Below are 18,261 nucleotides of genomic sequence, written 5' to 3' on the forward strand. Positions count from 1 at the left end.
ACTCCCCTTAGCTCCCTGACCCCCAGCAGCTGAGGGGTTGTGGAGACTCCGAAAAGAGGTGAAGGGGAGCACTGGGCTCCTTCTGTCATGATCTTGGTGCCTGGGCCTGGGGGCTCCCATCAGCACTCTTCCCCCCTTCTCTCTTGGTCTTTGTCTGTCCTAATCTCCCTCTGTCCCTCTGCCTGTTTCTCTCATTTCTTCCCTCTCTCATCGTGTATTTCTGTTTTATCAGTTTATTTATCTGTTATTTCAGTCTTATCTGTCTTCCTCTGATCTGCTCTCTCTCTCTGAGGTCTCTGTGCCTTGGTTTCCTTCCATCTGTGTCTCTGCCCACCCTCTGCCTATATGTGACATCCTGTGGGTGTCGTGTGTGTTGGTCCCTCTTTGTCTGTCTGTCTAGGTGCCAGATACATCCCAGTCCCTCCTCTCCTGCAAGCCTCATTCTCTGCCTCTGTGTCTGGGGGGTGGGAAAGCGGCTCCTTCCCGCCTCTGTTCAGTGGGGCATGCAGCACTGTGTTTTTGTCCCTGGGCAGGCTGACACATTGTGGCCTCCAAGCAAAGCACCTAGAGCAGCTCTGCAAGGCTCTTGGAGGAAGCTGCCACCTCGGTCACCTCCACCTCGAGTGAGTGGTTTGTGTGTTGGAAGGTGGGTGGGTGGGGCCAATTACAGTGAGTTAGTGTTGGTGTTTGGGTTTGGTTTTTAAGATTTAGATCAACTGTTCTTTCCCTGCTGAAGTCAGAAACCCCTTGGAGAATCTGGTGAAAGTTGTGACTCTTCCTCCCAAGATACAGATCCCCCATGTCTGACACTCTCGGAGGCTCACCCCTGGTCCCTCAGAGGTCCACGAACCTCAGAATAAGAACCTGGGGGAGACCCCAGCTGCCCATGCCAGATCTGCTGAGATCTGGCCTGGCAGCCCAGGGCTGTGTCCAGTTTCAGGAAGTTGAGTAACTGGAATGCAGGGACCATGCTGCCAGCAACCCACTCCCCACCTGCTAATGTTCTCCCCTCCCTTCTCCCCACCCCCAGCTTCTCAGGCAATGCTCTGGGGGATGAAGGTGCAGCCCGGCTGGCTCAGCTGCTCCCAGGGCTGGGAGCTCTGCAGTCCTTGAAGTGAGTAGCCCGCTAGGCAGAGCCTCTGAGGCTGGGGCAGAGGGGGAGCATTCTCTGTCCCATCCCCCTCTTTCCTGGGGTTATTGTAAAGATTAAATCAGAAAATGCATGAAAATTGCCCCTAATACAATGTAAGTGCTCGGTGAAGGCTAGCTAATAGATTCTTACTCAGAGAGTCTGTGACTCAATAATCCCACTTCTGATTCAAGGTTTCACTTCTGGAACCTGTCTCTGCAGCTCTGAACAGGCTTTCTGAGGCCACCCTGGGGAGGGCAGGTGTGGGTGCGAAGTATGACTAACGGCTGGCAGTTGTTATTCTGGCCCTGGGGTGCCGGGAGGGGCTGGGGCTGTTAGCTGGGGTATGGTCAGGGTAGACAGGGAGGGTTTGTACCACAGAGGACACTCAAGCAGGGTGCCCAGGGCTGCCAAGGATCCCTGAGTACCTGGCAGAGAGTGTGTAGGAGGAATCCCCAAAGTTTGCCTGCAATGGACCAGAGTTCTTGATCCCTAAATGCCCTTGGTGCTTTTGGCTCACAAAGCGCCCCCTCCTCCCAGGCACTTCTGGGCCAAAGCCAGAGGAGCCCGGGGGAGAGGTCACAGGTCCTATATTCCAGGCTGTCTCTGTGAACATGCTTTGCTGTGTGATTCTGGGCAAGTTACATCCCCTCTCCGAGTCCCTGGTTCCCAGTCAGTAAATACATAAATTGCAGGCGTGGCCTCTGTTGGTGGCTACAATCTCTGAAATGAGTGCTGGGGCCTAAGGACCCCCTGCTCACACCCTGTTTTTGTGCAATGCTGGGAAGGAAGGGAGTTGCCTTGGTTCCTGTTCAGGGCCTGCACCTGGGAAGGAAGGAAGGTCTAACCATTGCAGGCAAATTACATGAAGACTGGAGGTTTTAGTATGTCCTCATGTGACCTTCTTATTAGTGTGGACTCGTGACCTGGTGCTGTGAGGGTCCACACTCGCCCTACCAGTGTCCCCGTGGGAGGGGAGTGCAGCATTAAATAGTACATAGAAAACAATAACAAGTTGACAGGAGACCCTGAAAGAAAGGAGACACTTTGTTCCTGCTTTCTGCACAAGAGACCCTGCATTTTCATTTTGTCCTGGGCACCACCCCTCCCTTATCAGGTGGAGAAAAGGAGGCCCAGCTCCAGCCAGAAAGCACTCCTCAGATCCATCACAGACCGAGGGACCCACTGGGTGCCCATCTCAGCTCTGTCACCAACATGTCTCATAACCTTGGGCTAGATCTTGATTCTCTCTAGGACTCTGTTTCCCCATCTCCACCATGAGGACTTGCAAGGGGTGCTCTCTGACCATCTTGGGTTCAGTGGATTCCGTCATCTGGAACCAGGGATCCCTCCCCCGCCCTGTGCCCTGACCACAAAGAGGATGTGTTTGGGTCCTGAGTGACCTCCATTGTGCCACCCCTGTGATCTCCAGCCTCAGTGAGAATGGTTTGTCCCTGGATGCCGTGTTGGGTTTGGTTCAGTGCTTCTCCACTCTGCAGTGGCTCTTCCGCTTGGACATCAGGTGAGCGTGCCTCTCCGCCCCCAGCCCTGCCCCTGTCCCCCATCCCACAGGTCATCTGCTCCCACGTGGGCCCCTTGTCCACCAGTTTCATGCCAACCTGTCATCCTCAGCACCTTGGGCAGTACCAGATCCGCAGAGCATGTGATGGGCATCCCCTGAATGAATGAATGATCAAATGAATGAATAAGTATGGCCTCACGGATGCTCAAATTTCTCCAAATTCACCATTAGAGAGTTCATTGACTCTGCCTCACTCATTCTTTGGATAATCCTTAGAGATTTTTTTTTTTTTAGGATTTTTTTTTTAATTATTATACTTTAAGTTCTAGGGTACATGTGCACAACGTGCAGGTTTGTTACATATGTATTCATGTGCCATGTTGGTATGCTGCAGAGAGTTTTAAGAAAACTGGGGGCCAGGCGCGGTGGCTCACGCCTGTAATCCCAGCATTTTGGGAGGCCAAGGTGGGCGGATCACATGAGGTCAGGAGTTTGAGAACAGCCTGGCCAACATGGTGAAACCCTGTCTCTGCTAAAAATACCAAAAAAAAAAAAAAAAAAAAAAAATCTGGGCGTGGTGGTGAGCCCTTGTAGTGCCAGCCGCTCAGGAGTCAGGAGAATCACTTGAACCCAGGAGGCGAAGGTTGCAGTGAGCTGAGATCGTGCCACTGCACTCCAGCCTGGGCGACAGAGTGAGACTCCATCTCAAAAAAAAAAAAAAAAGAAAAAAGAAAAGAAAAGAAAACTGGGAGCTTCCTAGTTGCCACTGGGGACTCAGGGACCTGTCTTAATTGTGGGAGCTGATGAGAATATAAAAGGGGAGGCACCAGCCAGCCAAGCCACCCCAGGCACTCAGGGCACCGCATCCATGATTTTCAGGGGAGGTCTGCTTCCCTTCCCCTTCCCTAAGGACCCCCAAGAATGGGAGGTGCCACAGCAGATGGACCAGGCTCAGTTACTTACCTGCTGCGAGCTCAGAGCAGGTCCCAGAGCCTCTCCAGGCCTCAGTTTCCTCATCTGTAAAATGGAGATAAGAATAATTACTGGCCTGGCACAGTGGCTCAAGCCTGTAATCCCAGCACTTTGGGAGGCCAAGACAGGAGGAGGAGGATCACCTGAGCCTAGGAGTTTGAGACCAGCCTGGACAACATGGTGAGACCCCCCCATCTCTACAGAAACTTTAAAAATTAGCCAAGCGTGATGGCATGCACCTACTTGGGAGGCTGAGGTGGGAGGATTGCTTAGACCCAGGAGATCGAGGCTGCAGTGAGTTGTGATCACACCATTGCACTCCAGCCTGGGCAACAGAGCAAGACTCTGTCTCAAAGAAAAAAAAAATGTCAGGCACAATGGCTCACATCTGTAATTCCAGCACTCTGGGAGGCTAAGGCAGGAGGATCGTTTGAGCCATGGAGTTTGAGACCAGCCTGCTCAACATGGCAAAACCCCATCTCTACAAAAAATACAAAAATTAGACAGTCATGGTGGGGCATGCCTGTAGTCCCAGCTACTTGGGAGGCTGAGGCAGTAGGATCAGTTGAGCCCAGGGAAGGTTGAGGCTGCAGTGAGCCATGACTGCACCACTGCACACCAGCCTGGGCGACAGAGCAAGACCCTTTCTTCGAAACAACAACAAAGAAGAATTTCTTACCTCATTGTTTATTGTGAGAATCAAATGAGAAATGTTGATGGTGTGTTTTGCATGTGGCTTGATACGTGTAATTGTTGCTTAATCTATTCCTTGTTTGCTAAGAAAGCAGGCCACCCCAGGCCCTCCTTGCCCTGACCAGTCTGGGTTCTTGCCACTGCCAGGGAAGTTGGTCTTTGACCATTTTCAAACTGCTGCTTCCTCTCTGCTTCCAGCTTTGAAAGCCAACACATCCTCCTGAGAGGGGACAAGACAAGCAGGTGAGGAGGGAACGCTCGGGGTGGCGGAGTCCCCTCCCGCTCTGGTCCCCGTCTATTGGAGGTCCCCCCACCCCCAGACCCATGCTGACCACTCAGCTCTCAGTTAAACCACCCAAGTCCAGCACACTAGGTTTAATCACCACTTCAGTAACCACCGCCCCCCCCCCCCAATAAATTGTCAGTAATCAACTGCCCTGTTTTCCCCTTGGAAGGAGGCAATGCAGATGGGAGGAAGGGAGGGATATAGTTGGGAGAGGTCCCAGAGCAGGGCAGGTGCCCGCAGATTGCTGCTGTGTGGGAGGAGACAGGAGAACATTTGTGCTTCTGCCTTTCGGGGAATTCTGTAGACCTACCCCTCCATACATGTCACTGCCCTTTCACGCTCTGAAGGCAGGGGCCGTTGGTGCTCTGAAAAAACATTTTCCCTGTCTTCGCAGTAAACAACCAATACTAGTTTAGCTCTTCATGATGTTCCCGGCTGCCCTCTAGTGGGACCAGGCCTCTTGGCCTCACTTGGGAGCAGTGGCAGCGGACAGGGTGGGCCCATGTGCAGCTGGCTGGGTGGAGAGAGTCACAGCTAGTGTGTGAAGAAGAGGCACTGCCGTACAGATGAGCTGTCAGGAGTCAGGGGTGGCTCAAGCCTGGGTGGTCTTGCTTCCCAGGATAGGATCTCTGTTTCTGGGGAACCCCCGGGTTCTTGAGGCCCAAAGAACTGACGTACAGGGAGGCAGAAGTCATGTGATGCCAAGCAGTGGTCAGAGAGGTTCTGTCTTGGATCCTCCTGCCTGCTCACCTGGACAGGAACAAGCTGCTGGCTTTTCTAACTCAGGCTTCCCTTCCCTGAGGCTCAGTTTCCCCATCTGAACAATGAGGGACTGAGCTAGGATCTAGTGACTGCATTGTCTCTGAGATGCCTTCCAGCCCTGACTTTCCAAGTCTGGGAGTCCAATGTGGGTGATCTGAACTTTCCTTTCTAAACGATCCCCCTCCTAGGGGTATATGGGCTGGGCTGGGAGTCCGAGGGGGTGATCTGAACTTTCCTTTCTAAATGATCCCCCTCCTAGGGATATGTGGGCCACTGGATCTTTGCCAGACTTCCCAGCTGCAGCCGAGTTCTTAGGGTTCCGTCAGCGCTGCATCCCCAGGAGCCTCTGGTACTGTCCCAGCCCTTCTTGTTTTGGGGTAACCATAATAGGGATGAGGCGTCAGAGGGGGCACAGCTGGCAGGGGGCTAGGGCTGGGGATTGGGATAGAGGGAAGAGAGGGAGTTTAAGAGAAGAGGAAAAGAAAGAGGCGTGGGTGTGAGGGGTGCTGGGAGTTGGGGGGCTCTGGCCCCTGACGGGCAGCTCAGCTGGCCCATGCCCCGCATTCTCCTTGGAGAGAAGATTCCACATTTCTGTGAAGCAAACAGAGCAGCTCAGCCACTCTCTGCCTGGGGTCTCCATCTGCTCTGGGGGACACCCACTTTCCAGAAAGAAAGGGGTTGGCCTCTCTCCCCACAAATCCACTCCGCATCTGCAAGCTCTGCCATGAGAGGCTGTGAGACCCTAACTTGGCCCCACCTCTCTCTAGGCCTCCAGGAAAGTGGAGGCAAGTGAGGCCCTAGGAAGGACATTTCAATTTCACTTTTAGCCCCAGGGCAATGGGGAGCCACAGGGGGTAACAGGGAGAGGCCTGGTGAGATGTGCAGTGTTAAAATGTGAGACACTTGTGGGGCGGAGAGGGATTGCAGGGAGGCAAGAGTGGAAGCCCAGAGGGTGTTAAATGGTCAAGGTGAGTGAGGATGGTGGCCTGGGCTCTGGAGGGGGCGGTGGGGAGGACTTGGAGAGTCACTGACAAGGGCAGCTGGAAACTCAGGGTCCTGCACTGTCACTGTCAGGGCAGGAGGATTGGGGGCTGCAGGGGAGACTCGAGAGGGAAGCGAGTGCCCCACAGGGGAAGGGGCCTGTGGCCTCCCACTTAGAGTGAGGGATGCTGGGAGAAGGATAGAGCCCCTGGGGCTAGCCAGGGACCCTGGGCTTTCTCTGATTCCCTGCCCTGCCCATTGCCCCTTTGCAGCCTCAGTGAGTGTCCTCTGGAGCCCCCAAGCCTCACCCGCCTCTGTGCCACTCTGAAGGACTGCCCGGGACCCCTGGAACTCCAGTAAGTAATGAGGACACAGCCCCAGAGGGCACCATGTGGGGATCTGCCCAGTGACCTGGGAGGGGGCTTCTTGGTTAGAAGACAGGTGAGTCTTTCTCGGTTTCTTCCCACCAGCCCTGCCCCATGAGAGTCCCCTGGCCTTTGGTAGAAACTTGGCTGTCTCTCGGCAGCCCCCAGCCTTAGGCAGCGCATGTCTCCCACTGGGAGATGCTGTGCTGGACTGGGGAAGACTTCACCTGCACCATCCACTCAACTCAGGGCACCTGGGAGCCCTGTCCACCTCCAACCCCACCCCTGGAGCCTCACCAGGGCACCCACTTGGACCTGCCTGCATGGCTGGAGCGTAGCACTTCTGAAAGCCCTTCCTCAAGGCACCCCCACTCTCCTTGGGGTTACCACCTCACTCGCCCCAGAACATCTGGGTCTGTAACCAGAGACTGGACCTGGAATCAGGACTCTTGGCTCAAAAGGGCTTTAACTCCCCGGCCTCAGCTTCCTCATCTGCACAGTGGATGGTCAGCCTTTCCTTTTATTGTCATTGTGGTGATTCTATTATAGTAATTACCTTAAAATAAAGAAATCCAAGACAAAACCTGCCTCACCTAAACAACCTCTTCTCTCATCAAATCCATGTTGTCATGTGTCCACAGGACTGTCTACTCCTTGCCTATTTGCATATTCAGTTTCTACCTGTTTGCAGTCATAAACTAGCTGCATTCTAGTTTCATGCACTGTGTTTTCATAGCATCTGTGTTTTCCATTTTGCTTCAGTCTTTTTTCTTGCTTTCTAGCCCCCATCTCAAATGCCCTTCCAGCCCTTCCAACCAGATAATCCGGTTTGACCCCCTGGAGTGTGGCCTTCCCATGTCCTTCTCCAGGTTCAAACATATAACCACAAAACCATTATCAGACCTACACTATTTTTTTTTTCTGAGACAGAGTTTTGCTCTTGTTGCCCAGGCTGGAGTGCAATGGTGTGATCTCGGCTTGCTGCCACCTCTGCCTCCTGGGTTCAAGCAATTCTCCTGCCTCAGCCTCCTGAGTAGCTGAGATTACAGGCGCCCGCCATCATGCCTGGCTAATTTTTGTATTTTTAGTAGAGGCAGGGTTTCACCATGTTGGCCAGGCTGGTCTCGAACTCCTGACCTCAAGTGATCCACCTTCCTCAGCCTCCCAAAGTGTTGGGATTACAGGCTTGAGCCACTGCACCTGGCCCAGACCTACCCTATTAATGGTAATTCCTTAAAGTCAACCAATGGTCAGTGGTCCCTGATTGTCTCTTACCTGTTTTCACAGAGTATATACTGATGCCTTTTAATACTAAATTGCCACAGTACGGGACAAGCTGCAAGTTACTCCACCACACCCTTCTAGAGTCTAGATCAAGGGTGTCCAATCTTTTGGCTTCCCTGGGCCACATTGGAAGAAGAAAAAGAATTGTCTTGGGCCACACATAAAATACACTAACACTAGCGATAGCTGATGTGCTAAAAAAAAAAACAAAAAAACAAAAAAAAAAAAACAAAAAAAACTCCAAAGAAAAATCTCATAGTGTTTTAAGAAAGTTTACGAATTTTTGTTAGGCCGTATTCAAAGCCATCCTGGGCTGCATGCAGCAGGCCATGTGGCTTGGACAAGCTTGGTCTAGATTGAAATCCAAACTGCTTCTAGGTGTTGTGTTTTGTTTTGTGTAGCACTGCAGTCAGTGCTACAAAAAGCACTCTTACGTGATTTGACTGTTAAGTACCTATTGTATACCATGCACTGGGCCAGATCCTGGGAACACAAGGAGACTGGGATGCAGGCTCTGCTGTCCAAGGCAAATCATCTGCAGAGGAAGCTTAATATAAAAAGCCCACTGGCGGCCCAGCACGGTGACTCACGCCTATAATCCCAGCACTTTGGGAGGCCGAGGTGGCTGGATCATGAGGTCAGGAGTTCGAGACTAGCCTGGCCAACATAGTGAAACCCCATCTCTACTAAAAATACAAAAATTAGCCAGGCATGGTGGTGCACGCCTGTAATCCCAGCTACTCTGGAGACAGGCAGGAGACTCGCTTGAACCCGGGAGGCAGAGATTGTGGTGAGCCAAGACTGCGCCACTGTCCTCCAGCCTGGGCAACAGAGCAAGACTCCGTCTCAAATAAATAAATAAATAAATAAATAAAGCCCACTGGCAGCGCTGGGCGGTCTGAGCACAGGTGGGAGTTTCAGGTCCCCCTCCGTTACCTGTGGTTGGGGAAAGTGCAATAGTGAATATGAAAGCACTTTGTCAACTGTAGAGTACTGTGATCACTTGCAGGATTATTGCTATAAATAGTCATCAAGGTACTCAATGCTGAAGTCCAGTGATTCCCCGGGGTTCCACCGGGGAAGCCAGGGAAGATAGATTGTGGGGCTCCATCCCCCATCCCTGAATTCAAGCACTGCAGGTCTTCTTTGCCTGTGTACACATGGGCATACCATGTGGGATGTGGTAAAGAGTAAAGATTCCATTGCTTTGAAAAAAAAAAAAAGGAGGGTGTAATCACCTCCTTTGCCAACCAGAGCCCGTGGTGTATTTGGGGGTCTGGTGGGACACTATATGGGATGTGTTTCTGGAAAGGCCACCCTCAATAAAGGCCCCAGTCCTGACTGTGCCTCAGGGGCCCATGCCCAGTCCCTGGGGCAGAAAGGGTAGAGTTGGGCCTCCAGCCTGGGCCCTGGCAGAGGCTCCAACATGAGGCTGCTCCTCCCGCCCTACCCTGCCCCCCAGCTCACTGAGCCGGTTGATGTAGGGTCCCTGTACTCCATGCCTCCCCTCCAAACAGCCAGAGGAGAAAGCAGCAGAGATGGGCCAGGCCCTGGGAGGCCCCGGAGAGGGGAGAGGGCAGCCTGCAGAGGACGAAGGAACAGAAAGAGAGGAAGGGGAAGGTGGAGAAGGCAGAAGGAGAACAGAGTAGAGGTCTGCGGGGGTTGGGAAGTGGCTCCAGGCCCCCCAGGAAGGGGCTGTAGGTAAACCCCAGGGAACTCAGAGTCTTGAGTTGTCCTGGTCCTCCATCTAGAGCAGAGACAGCAAGGCAGGTATCTGGAGTTTCTCCTAAATGCACTGGGTTCTGACGAATTATCTGAACAATGATGAGCTGGTTGGTCTGGTGTTAATGGGCAACTAGAGACCCAAGCCAGTCCCTGTCTCCTTCGCTGACCTGTTGTATGCTGAATTTCCACTGTCATATCCACTCCTCTGGGTTAAGGCAGCACTGTTTTCTTTTCTTTTTTATTTTTTTGAGATAGAGACTCGCTCTGTCACCCAGGCTGGAGTGCAGTGGTACGATCTTGGCTCACTGCAACCTCTGCCTCCCAGGTTCAAGTGATTCCCATGCCTCAGCCTCCTGAGTAGCTATTACTACAGGTGTGCACCACCACGCCTGGCTAATTTTTTTTTCGTTTTTTGTAGTAGAGGTGGAATTTCACCATGTTGCCCAGGCTGGTCCCAAACTCCTGACCTCAGATGATCCACCCACCTCAGCCTCCCAAAGTGCTGCGATTACAGGCATGAGCCACCATGCCCAGCTGCATTCTTTTCTTAACAAACATGTTTTGTGGAACACTAACCTTCATGGCCCTTAAAAATTAATTCTGCTAGTCCATTTAGTTTGGGGAAAAGTCTGCTGTAGCTCCTTGGAAATTCATAATGCACAGCAGCCTATCGCAGCCTCAGAGAAGCCCTGCAGCAAACAAAACCATTTAATTTGGCTTAACCCCGTATTTCCCAAACTTAAAAGACCTTCCTCTTCTTCCAGCCTCATGGATAACCCATGGACCCAGTGCTGGGAGGGAATGTTTCAGGTGACCCTGGTTAGGTCCCATCTCCAGAAGGCTCTGGCTATGAGGCCGTGCTCCCTGCTTTCCTGGAAGGTTTCCCCCACCTCATCCACCTGCTTTGTTTCACAGATTGTCCTGTGAGTTCCTGAGTGACCAGAGCCTGGAGACTCTGCTGGACTGCCTACCTCAACTCCCTCAGCTGAGCCTGCTGCAGTAAGACAAGAGTTTTTCCTATTTCCCGGTTCCTTGTGCTCGTGTTTCTAAGGCTTCTCCATGGCAAAGCTGTACCTGCCCTCTAACCCCTCAACCCCCCGCCTTTACCCCCTCCAACCCCCTCTACCCGCTCCATTTTTCCTTAGGTTGTTTTATCATTTTACCTGGCACAACTGGGGACTCCAATCTGCTTCCAGCTCCACCCTAATACTTTGTCAACCTCAGGGGGCGTCGTTTGCCTCCTCTGCGTCTCAGTTTCCTCATCTGACAAATGGGATTAATATTCCCCGCCCATTCCCCCAGAGTTGGGACTCAAATAAGTTATTCTAAAATCACCTTAAGAAATAGAAGATCTGTGACAAATGAGCTGTCCAACTTCTCCCCACCCACGGAGGGTCACCCACTCGTAGAAAGGGGCTGTACAGATGTAGGTCCTGTACTTATCACATGCTGCTTTTTGAAGGTCACCGTCAAACTCTGCAAAAAGGGAATTTAAGCAGAATTCCCCCAAAGTATTAAAACTATTTTCTAATTTCAGCTCAGACTGGTTAGAATTTTAAAAGTATTTAGGCCATGTGTGGTGGCTCATGCCTGTAATCCCGGCACTTTGGGAGGCCGAGGCGGGCAGATCACCTGAGGTCAGGAGTTTGAGACCAGCCTGGCCAATGTGGTGAAACCCCGTCTCTACTAAAAATACAAAAATTAGCCCGGCGTGGTGGTGGGTGCCTGTAATTCCAGCTACTTGGGAGGCTGAGGCAGGAGAATTGCTTGAACCTGGGAGGCGGAGGTTGCAGTGAGCCGCGATCGCGCCATTGCACTCCAGCTTGGGCGACAAGAGTGAAACTCCATCTCAGAAAAAAAAAAAAAAAAGGAAAAAAAGAAAAAGAAAGAATTTTAGAAGGATTTACTTTAAACAGTCTTCTAGCGGTGGGAGGGGGGGTGGGAAGCAGCTGCAGCTAAGATGAAAAAATACAACAGGAAAGTAAATCATAATGTTAATAACATCAGTGCAAAGGCTGGGGCTCTCTGGGATGTCTAAGATGGCTCGCATCACCTCCAGGATCTCGCTTATGCTTGGGTTTTATCTGGGAGGGAGGGAAGAGACGTGACAACATTCCGGGGGCAAGTACAGCCCAGCTCACAGCACCCCATGGCACCCTGTAATAGTCCCACCCTGCCCGGAGATAATGAGTCAGAAAGGACTCCTTTGGACATAAAAGGTGGCAGGTTAAAATTGAACAGGTTGGAAACCTCAGACCGGAGAGGGACTTCTCTTTGCCTAAATCACATAGCTTCACCCCTGACTCCTCGTCCGCCTTTGGAGTGGCATGGCCAGCCTGACCCCTTGCCAGGGTTTAAACTTTGTAGTACTCAACCTGTAGTGCTTGTGCCCCTACTGTGGGCCAGGCATTGTGTGACGACACAGCAGAAAAAGTTGACCATGTCCTTATCTTCTTGGAGCTCATCTTACAATAGTGGGAGCTGAAAAATAAGTAAAGTAAAATCAAATAAGATGAACTTAGCCAGTGATAAGAGAATTTTCTCGGGATGTGGTGAAGAGTGGCTGGAGAGGTGATTTAGATGTGGCAGAAGCCGTCAGGGAACATCTCTGAGGAGGGATGCTGAGCTGGGACCTAAAGGAAGAGAGAGAGCTTGCCTTGTGAAGAGCAGGGAACTGCATTCCAGGCAGAGGGAACGGCATGTGTGAGGCCCTGAGGCATGATTAAGCTTGGTGGGCTCCAGGAACAGCGCGGAACCGAGACAGCCAGAGCACAGTGACTGCCAGGGACAGTCCTAGGAGAGGAGGAAGAGAGAGATGGGCTCGGGTTGGGTTGCATGGGGCCTGGCGCCCATAGGGAGAGTTTAGACTTTTGTTCCTGGGAACATGAAAGGGAGAGGAATAATTTGGGTTTTCTTTCTTTCTTTTTTGTGGGGGAGGGTGGGGACAGGGTCTCGCTCTGTCACACAGGCTGGAGTGCAATGGCGCAATCTCGGCTCACTGCAACCTCCGCCTCCCAGGTTCAGGCAATTCTTGTGCCTCAGCCTCCCAAGTAGCTGGGATTACAGGCGTGCACCATCATGCCCGGCTAATTTTTGTATTTTTAGTAGAGACAGAGTTTAACCATGTTGACCATGCTGGTCTTAAACTCCCGACCTCAAGTGATCCGCCCGCCTCGGCTTCCCAAAGTACTGAGATTACAGGCAGGAGCCACTGCACCCGGTCCTCATTTGGGTTTTCAAAAGTTCAGTCTGAGTGCTGGGTAGAGAATGGATTGGGAGATATGAGTGGAAATGAGAGTGGGAAGAGATGTGTGCAGCAGGGCGAAGGGTGCTGGGGGCTGATCACTGCTGGGGTGGGATAGAAGTTGGTAGACTCAGGGTGGATCTTGAGAGTGGAATTTATAGACAAGCTGATAGGGGGATTACTGGATGAGGCAAATGGAGGTGCTGAGGCTGCCTCTGAGGGCAGAGTGGACCCATCTCACTTTCTCTAAGGCAGTGGTTTGCAACTGGGGGTGATTTTCACCCTTGGGAGTCATTTGGAAATGTCTGGAGATATTTTTGGTGGTCGTGACTGCGGGTGAGGGGTGCTGCTACTGGCATCGAATGAATAGAGATCTGGGATGCTGCTAAACATCCTACAGGGCACAGGAGAGCCCACAACAAAGAATTATTGGACCTCACATCTCAATAGTGCTAAGGTTTAAAAACTGTGTCCGAAGGGCCTGAAGCTTCCCACTCTCTGTGAGCAAGGACTCGCCTGTGAAATCTGTGCTTGCAGGTAAAAACAATAGTAATAATAACAGCGAGCACAGGTCCCATGCCCGGCAGTGCACCTGCATGGTGTAATTAAATCCTCATATACCTCGAGAGTCATACATGACGAGTCTTGATTTCCAGATAAGGAAACTGAAGCTCAAAGAGGTGAAGTCACTTGTCCAAGGTCACACAGCCAGTAAGCAGAACTGGGACTCAAATCCAAATCTGCCTGACCCTCAGCCCTATTTGTGCCTCTTGATCCCCTGCCTGCTTCCCTATTGCCTTGCTGAGCTGCTAGCCCTCCCCACCCTTCCTTTCCTTACCCTCCAGCCTAGCCAGGTTCCTTGTCCACTCATCTTGCCGGATCTACCTCCTTTCCTTTTCAGGCTGAGCCAGACGGGACTGTCCCCGAAAAGCCCCTTCCTGCTGGCCAACACCTTAAGCCTGTGTCCACGGGTTAAAAAGGTGGATCTCAGGTGGGCATTCCCCTGGGACAGCCAGGACTAGTCCTGAAGGGTTGCGCCTGGAGTCTGGTGGGTATGAGGGGGTAGGATGAAGACAGTAGGACCCAACTAGAGGCTGGGCTTCTGGAGGAGGGGTGCTGGCCCCGTGGGGGCATCCTGAGGCTGTGGCCACAGCTGTCTGACCCAGGTGCTGTCTGATCCAGGTCCCTGCACCATGCAACTTTGCACTTCAGATCCAACCAGGAGGAGGAAGGCGTGTGCTGTGGGTAAGCCCCCTTGAACCATGCCTAGGCAGCTAGTTGATGTTGGGGACCAGTAGATCTGCCTCCTGGGTGGCCAGAGCAATATGCAGACTGCCTACCACAAAACATTCCCCTGGAACAACCCTGCAGAGGGACTTGTTTCACCCAGGATGAAGAAACACAGGTCCGGGTGGGATCTACTGTGGGGGTGGGAGCAGTGGATTCTGGACACTTCTAGAGGGTCCAAGCTTGAGCGGAGGCCCACCTGGAGCTCAGAGGCTGTGCCCTGGGCTAGCCGGGGTGGAGGTGGTCTCAGTGGCCAAACGCCCCATCCCCTGCTTGTCCCCTTTACCTCTGTCCAGCAGGTTCACAGGCTGCAGCCTCAGCCAGGAGCACATAGAGTCATTCTGCTGGTTGCTGAGCAAGTGTAAAGACCTCAGCCAGGTGGAGTAAGTTGAGGGAGGAGGAGGAAGGAGAGGAGCATGGACGCATGCCTGAGGGGCACTGGAGGGGGTATGAGGGTCTGTGTGTGCACATACACTCATGTGTGCCTGCCTACACCTCTCAGGACCAGCTGTCAGGGATGCCTGGGACTTTGGGTCACATACCCAAAGCTTCCCTGAATCAGTTTTCTCTCTCCCGCCCCCACTCTCGCCATGGTGGAGCTAGTTCCATGGTGTGCCCTCTGACTTGGGCAGCCCTCAGCCTCAAGTATGTGCAAGCTCTGCTGGCAGATGGGGGCTAAAACGCAGGATTCATTGTTGGCCCAGCAGGTGGTTAAAAGTACCGGATGACTCTGCCTGAGGAGGGACGCAGAGCCAGCCAGGGTGGGGTCTTGCAGTCTCTTGTATTGTTGAGATGTGGTATCCGCGTGGCCTGTCTTGGATATTCAAATAGTCAGCCCCTGCATGGGTGGAATAACAATAGCTAACACCTACTGAGCACTTTCTCCACTGTTCTAAGTGCTTGACATGTTCTTTTTATCTTTCCCATATCCCTGGATACTAGTATTGTTCTCATTTTACAGATGAGGGAACTGAGACACAGAGAGTGTAAGAACTTGCCCAAGGTCACACAGCTAGTAAAATGCAGAGTCCCTGCTCACACGCATTGGGAATCCAGCCTAGGACCAGTGGGAAATAGAGAGAGCAGTCCGCCAAAAATGCCACACAATTTTCATTTCTGTTGTGATGTGGCAGAGAAGAAAAATGTGACTGATAAAATCATGGATTTCTTTTTTTTTAAGACCTGGGGTCTCACTCTGTTGCCCAGGCTGGAGTGCAGTGGTGCAATGATAGGTCACTGCAGCCTCCAACTCCTGGGCTCAAGCGATCCTCCCACCTCAGCCTCTGGAGTAGCTGGGACTACAGGCACACACCAACATGCCTGGCTAATAGTTTAGTTTTGTAAGAGATGAAGTCTCACCATGTTCCCCAGGTTGGTCTCAAACTCCTGAGCTCAGGTGATCCTCAGCCTCCCAGGTTGCTGAGATTACAGGCATGAGCCGCTGTGCTTGGAATGTATTTTAAAGAGATATGAATAAGAAATATGTCTTTGAGTTTTTTGTTTTTCATTATAGAGGGAAATTTTTCTTTTCTTTCTTTCTTTTTTTTTAGATGGAGTCTTTCTCTGCTGCCCAGGCTGGAGTGCAGTGGCGCAATTTCGGCTCACTGCAACTTCCGCCTCCCAGGTTCAAGCAATTCTCCTGCCTCAGCCTCCCAAGGAGCTGGGATTACAGGCATGAGCCACCATGCCTGGCTAATTTTGGTATTTTTAGTAGAGACGGGGTTTCACCATGTTGGCCAGGCTGGTCTTGAACTCCTGACCTCAGGCGATCCGCCTGCCTCGCCCTCCCAAAGTGCTGGGATTACAGCCTTGAGCCACCGCACCCAGCCAATTTTTCTTATTTTAAAGACTATTTTATTAAGTGCCTTCATAAGACAAACCAATTTTTAAATGACGTTTCTCAGGAAAAGATGAAATTAACAAACATCAAAAATGTCACAGACCTAGGAGGAAAATCAGATGTTCCGGGACACACTGGTTATATTATTTCTGAAACTGTAGTTAAAACTAGCTGGGCGTGGTGGCTCACGCCTGTAATCCCAGCACTTTGGGAGGCCAAAGCGGGTGGATCACCTGAGGTCAGGAGTTTGAGACCAGCCTGATCAACATGGTGAAAACCCGTCTCTACTAAAAATACAAAAATAATTAGCCGGGCATGGTGGCACATGCCTGTAATCCCAGCTACTCGGGATGCTGAGGCAGGAGAATCTCTTGAACCTGGGAGACAGAGGTTGCAGTGAGCCAAGATCGTGCCATTGCACTCCAGCCTGGGCAACAGAGCAAGACTCCATCTCAAAATAAATAAATAAATAAAACCACAGAATGCTGCAATGAAGGGAAGTAAGAAACTTCAGGTGAGGTTTCCAATATTGATATTGCATTCCCAGATTAAAAGAAGAAATCTATGGGTTTAATGCATCCTGCAAACATTTTTTTTTTCCTGAATTTCCTCTCGTTCAAAAACTGTGGATCCCAAATGATGCCGGCCAAGGGCGTGGTGAAGGCAAATTGGTTTTTCTTTAACCCTTGAAAGCCTGCTGGAGGCACCTGAGCTGTCAGTGGTCACCCGATATGGAAGAGGACCATGAGGATGGGTTTACTGTGGTGCTGGGGAGGGGATAGTAGCAGAGAACTTAGGAGTTGCTGGTCATTCTAGTGGTGATGGAAGGGATGGTGATGGTGGTACTGGGCTTGGTGGTGTAGAATTGTGGTGATAATGAAAGTGGTGGTGGTGATGGTGGTAATACTGGTGGTGGTGACATTGGTGGTGGTGGTGATGGTGGTGATACTGGTGATGGTGGTGATGGTGGTGGCACTGGTGACCCTGACATGGGGTCCAGTAGCAGTGACAGTGGATGCAGGCTCCTGGTGACTGAGGAGCATCTCAGGCTGAGGAGGCACCTCTGATCACCGCCACTGCTCCTTAACCCCTACAGCCTCTCAGCAAACCTGCTGGGCGACAGCGGACTCAGATGCCTTCTGGAATGTCTGCCGCAGGTGCCCATCTCCGGTTTGCTTGAGTAAGTGGAAAGCAGCATAAAGGACAGATAGCAAGGAGGAAGGCTCCCCTAGGCCAAAAGCATGATGGGGGCTCCTTCTAAGGGCATCCGCCAGAGCACCAGAGGACAAGGACTGTGGAGGGCAAGGGGCGATTCTTCCCTTGCCTTCACTCCCCTGGCCTTGGGTCCTTTCCTCTGTCCCTCACACCCACCATGGGCAGAGCCTCCACCAAACACCGAAGAGAGGCTGTGATTCATGGCAGGGTGACACACCCCTACAGCCAAACTGACCTGGGGACAGGGAAGCAACATTCCATCCCCAACCAGCTGATGCGGGATTGCAGCTGCCTGGCTCCTGTCCATCCTGCCCCTGAAATTCTTCTGACCCAATCTGTGGAACATAAATTTGGAGATGTCCCCGTGGCAGGCAAGGGGCCTTAGGAAGTCATCCACATGGTTGCCCCATCTCCCCTGTGACCCGCGGGAGTGACAGCCAGCTCCAGGACACCACTTGTTGCTAGGCAACTGAGCTTCGTGCTCGGGAGTCCTTGACCCATGCGGGGCTAGAGCTGCCAGCCTGGCCTTGCCAGTGCCCAGACCCCAGACCACAGGGGCAGCGGGCAGGGTGAGTGCAGCGCTCAAGGACTCAGGGTCTGGTGCCAGTTCTGCCTGTGTGGGGATGGTATCCTTCTGGGCCTCAGTGTGTCCATCTGGAGAATAGATGCTTAGACATGGAGGCTTCTCTTCTTGGAAATGACAGCTGGAAGGGAGATGGAGGGGGCTGGGCAGGGCTCCAAGGAGGTCCTGCCCTCACCCCCATTCTCATCTCCATTTCCCTTCTAGTCTGAGTCACAACAGCGTTTCTCAGGAAAGTGCCCTGTACCTGGTGGAGACACTGCCCTCCTGCCCACGTGTCCGGGAGGCCTCAGTGAAGTAAGGGGATGTTGATCCCCGAAAAGCCCCTTTCTGCTGGCCAACAGGTGCCCCTGGCTGATGATGGGAGAAGCAAGGC

The 18,261-nt window shown here is 52.2% G+C and overlaps 1 protein-coding gene across 26 annotated transcripts in view; it reads left to right on the plus strand.

The window, feature by feature from the left end:
• The window catches only part of NLRC5 (NLR family CARD domain containing 5), a 93,821-nt gene that overhangs the window by 51,478 nt on the left and 24,082 nt on the right, over positions 1–18,261 (plus strand). For 13 of the 26 annotated variants that reach the window (XR_008621278.2, XM_055099179.2, XM_034940223.3 and 10 more), the window contains 12 exons: positions 534–623; positions 1,031–1,114; positions 2,562–2,651; positions 4,515–4,559; positions 5,624–5,713; positions 6,618–6,701; positions 10,635–10,718; positions 13,865–13,954; positions 14,146–14,208; positions 14,547–14,633; positions 17,187–17,270; positions 18,093–18,182. Coding sequence is in view for 25 of the 26 variants with exons in the window: in XM_055099179.2 (XP_054955154.2) it covers positions 534–623; positions 1,031–1,114; positions 2,562–2,651; positions 4,515–4,559; positions 5,624–5,713; positions 6,618–6,701; positions 10,635–10,718; positions 13,865–13,954; positions 14,146–14,208; positions 14,547–14,633; positions 17,187–17,270; positions 18,093–18,182 (981 nt within the window). In the remaining variant the exon portion in view is untranslated. Of the gene's footprint in view, positions 1–533; positions 624–1,030; positions 1,115–2,561; positions 2,652–4,514; positions 4,560–5,623; positions 5,714–6,617; positions 6,702–6,815; positions 7,294–10,634; positions 10,719–13,864; positions 13,955–14,145; positions 14,209–14,546; positions 14,634–17,186; positions 17,271–18,092; positions 18,183–18,261 lie in introns of those variants that run through there. The other 13 variants (XM_055099180.2, XM_055099185.2, XM_024925886.4 and 10 more) reach the window with 3 other exon arrangements.

Source organism: Pan paniscus, chromosome 18, assembly GCF_029289425.2.
Source record: "Pan paniscus chromosome 18, NHGRI_mPanPan1-v2.0_pri, whole genome shotgun sequence".
In the NCBI taxonomy this organism is placed as follows: Eukaryota; Metazoa; Chordata; class Mammalia; order Primates; family Hominidae; genus Pan; species Pan paniscus.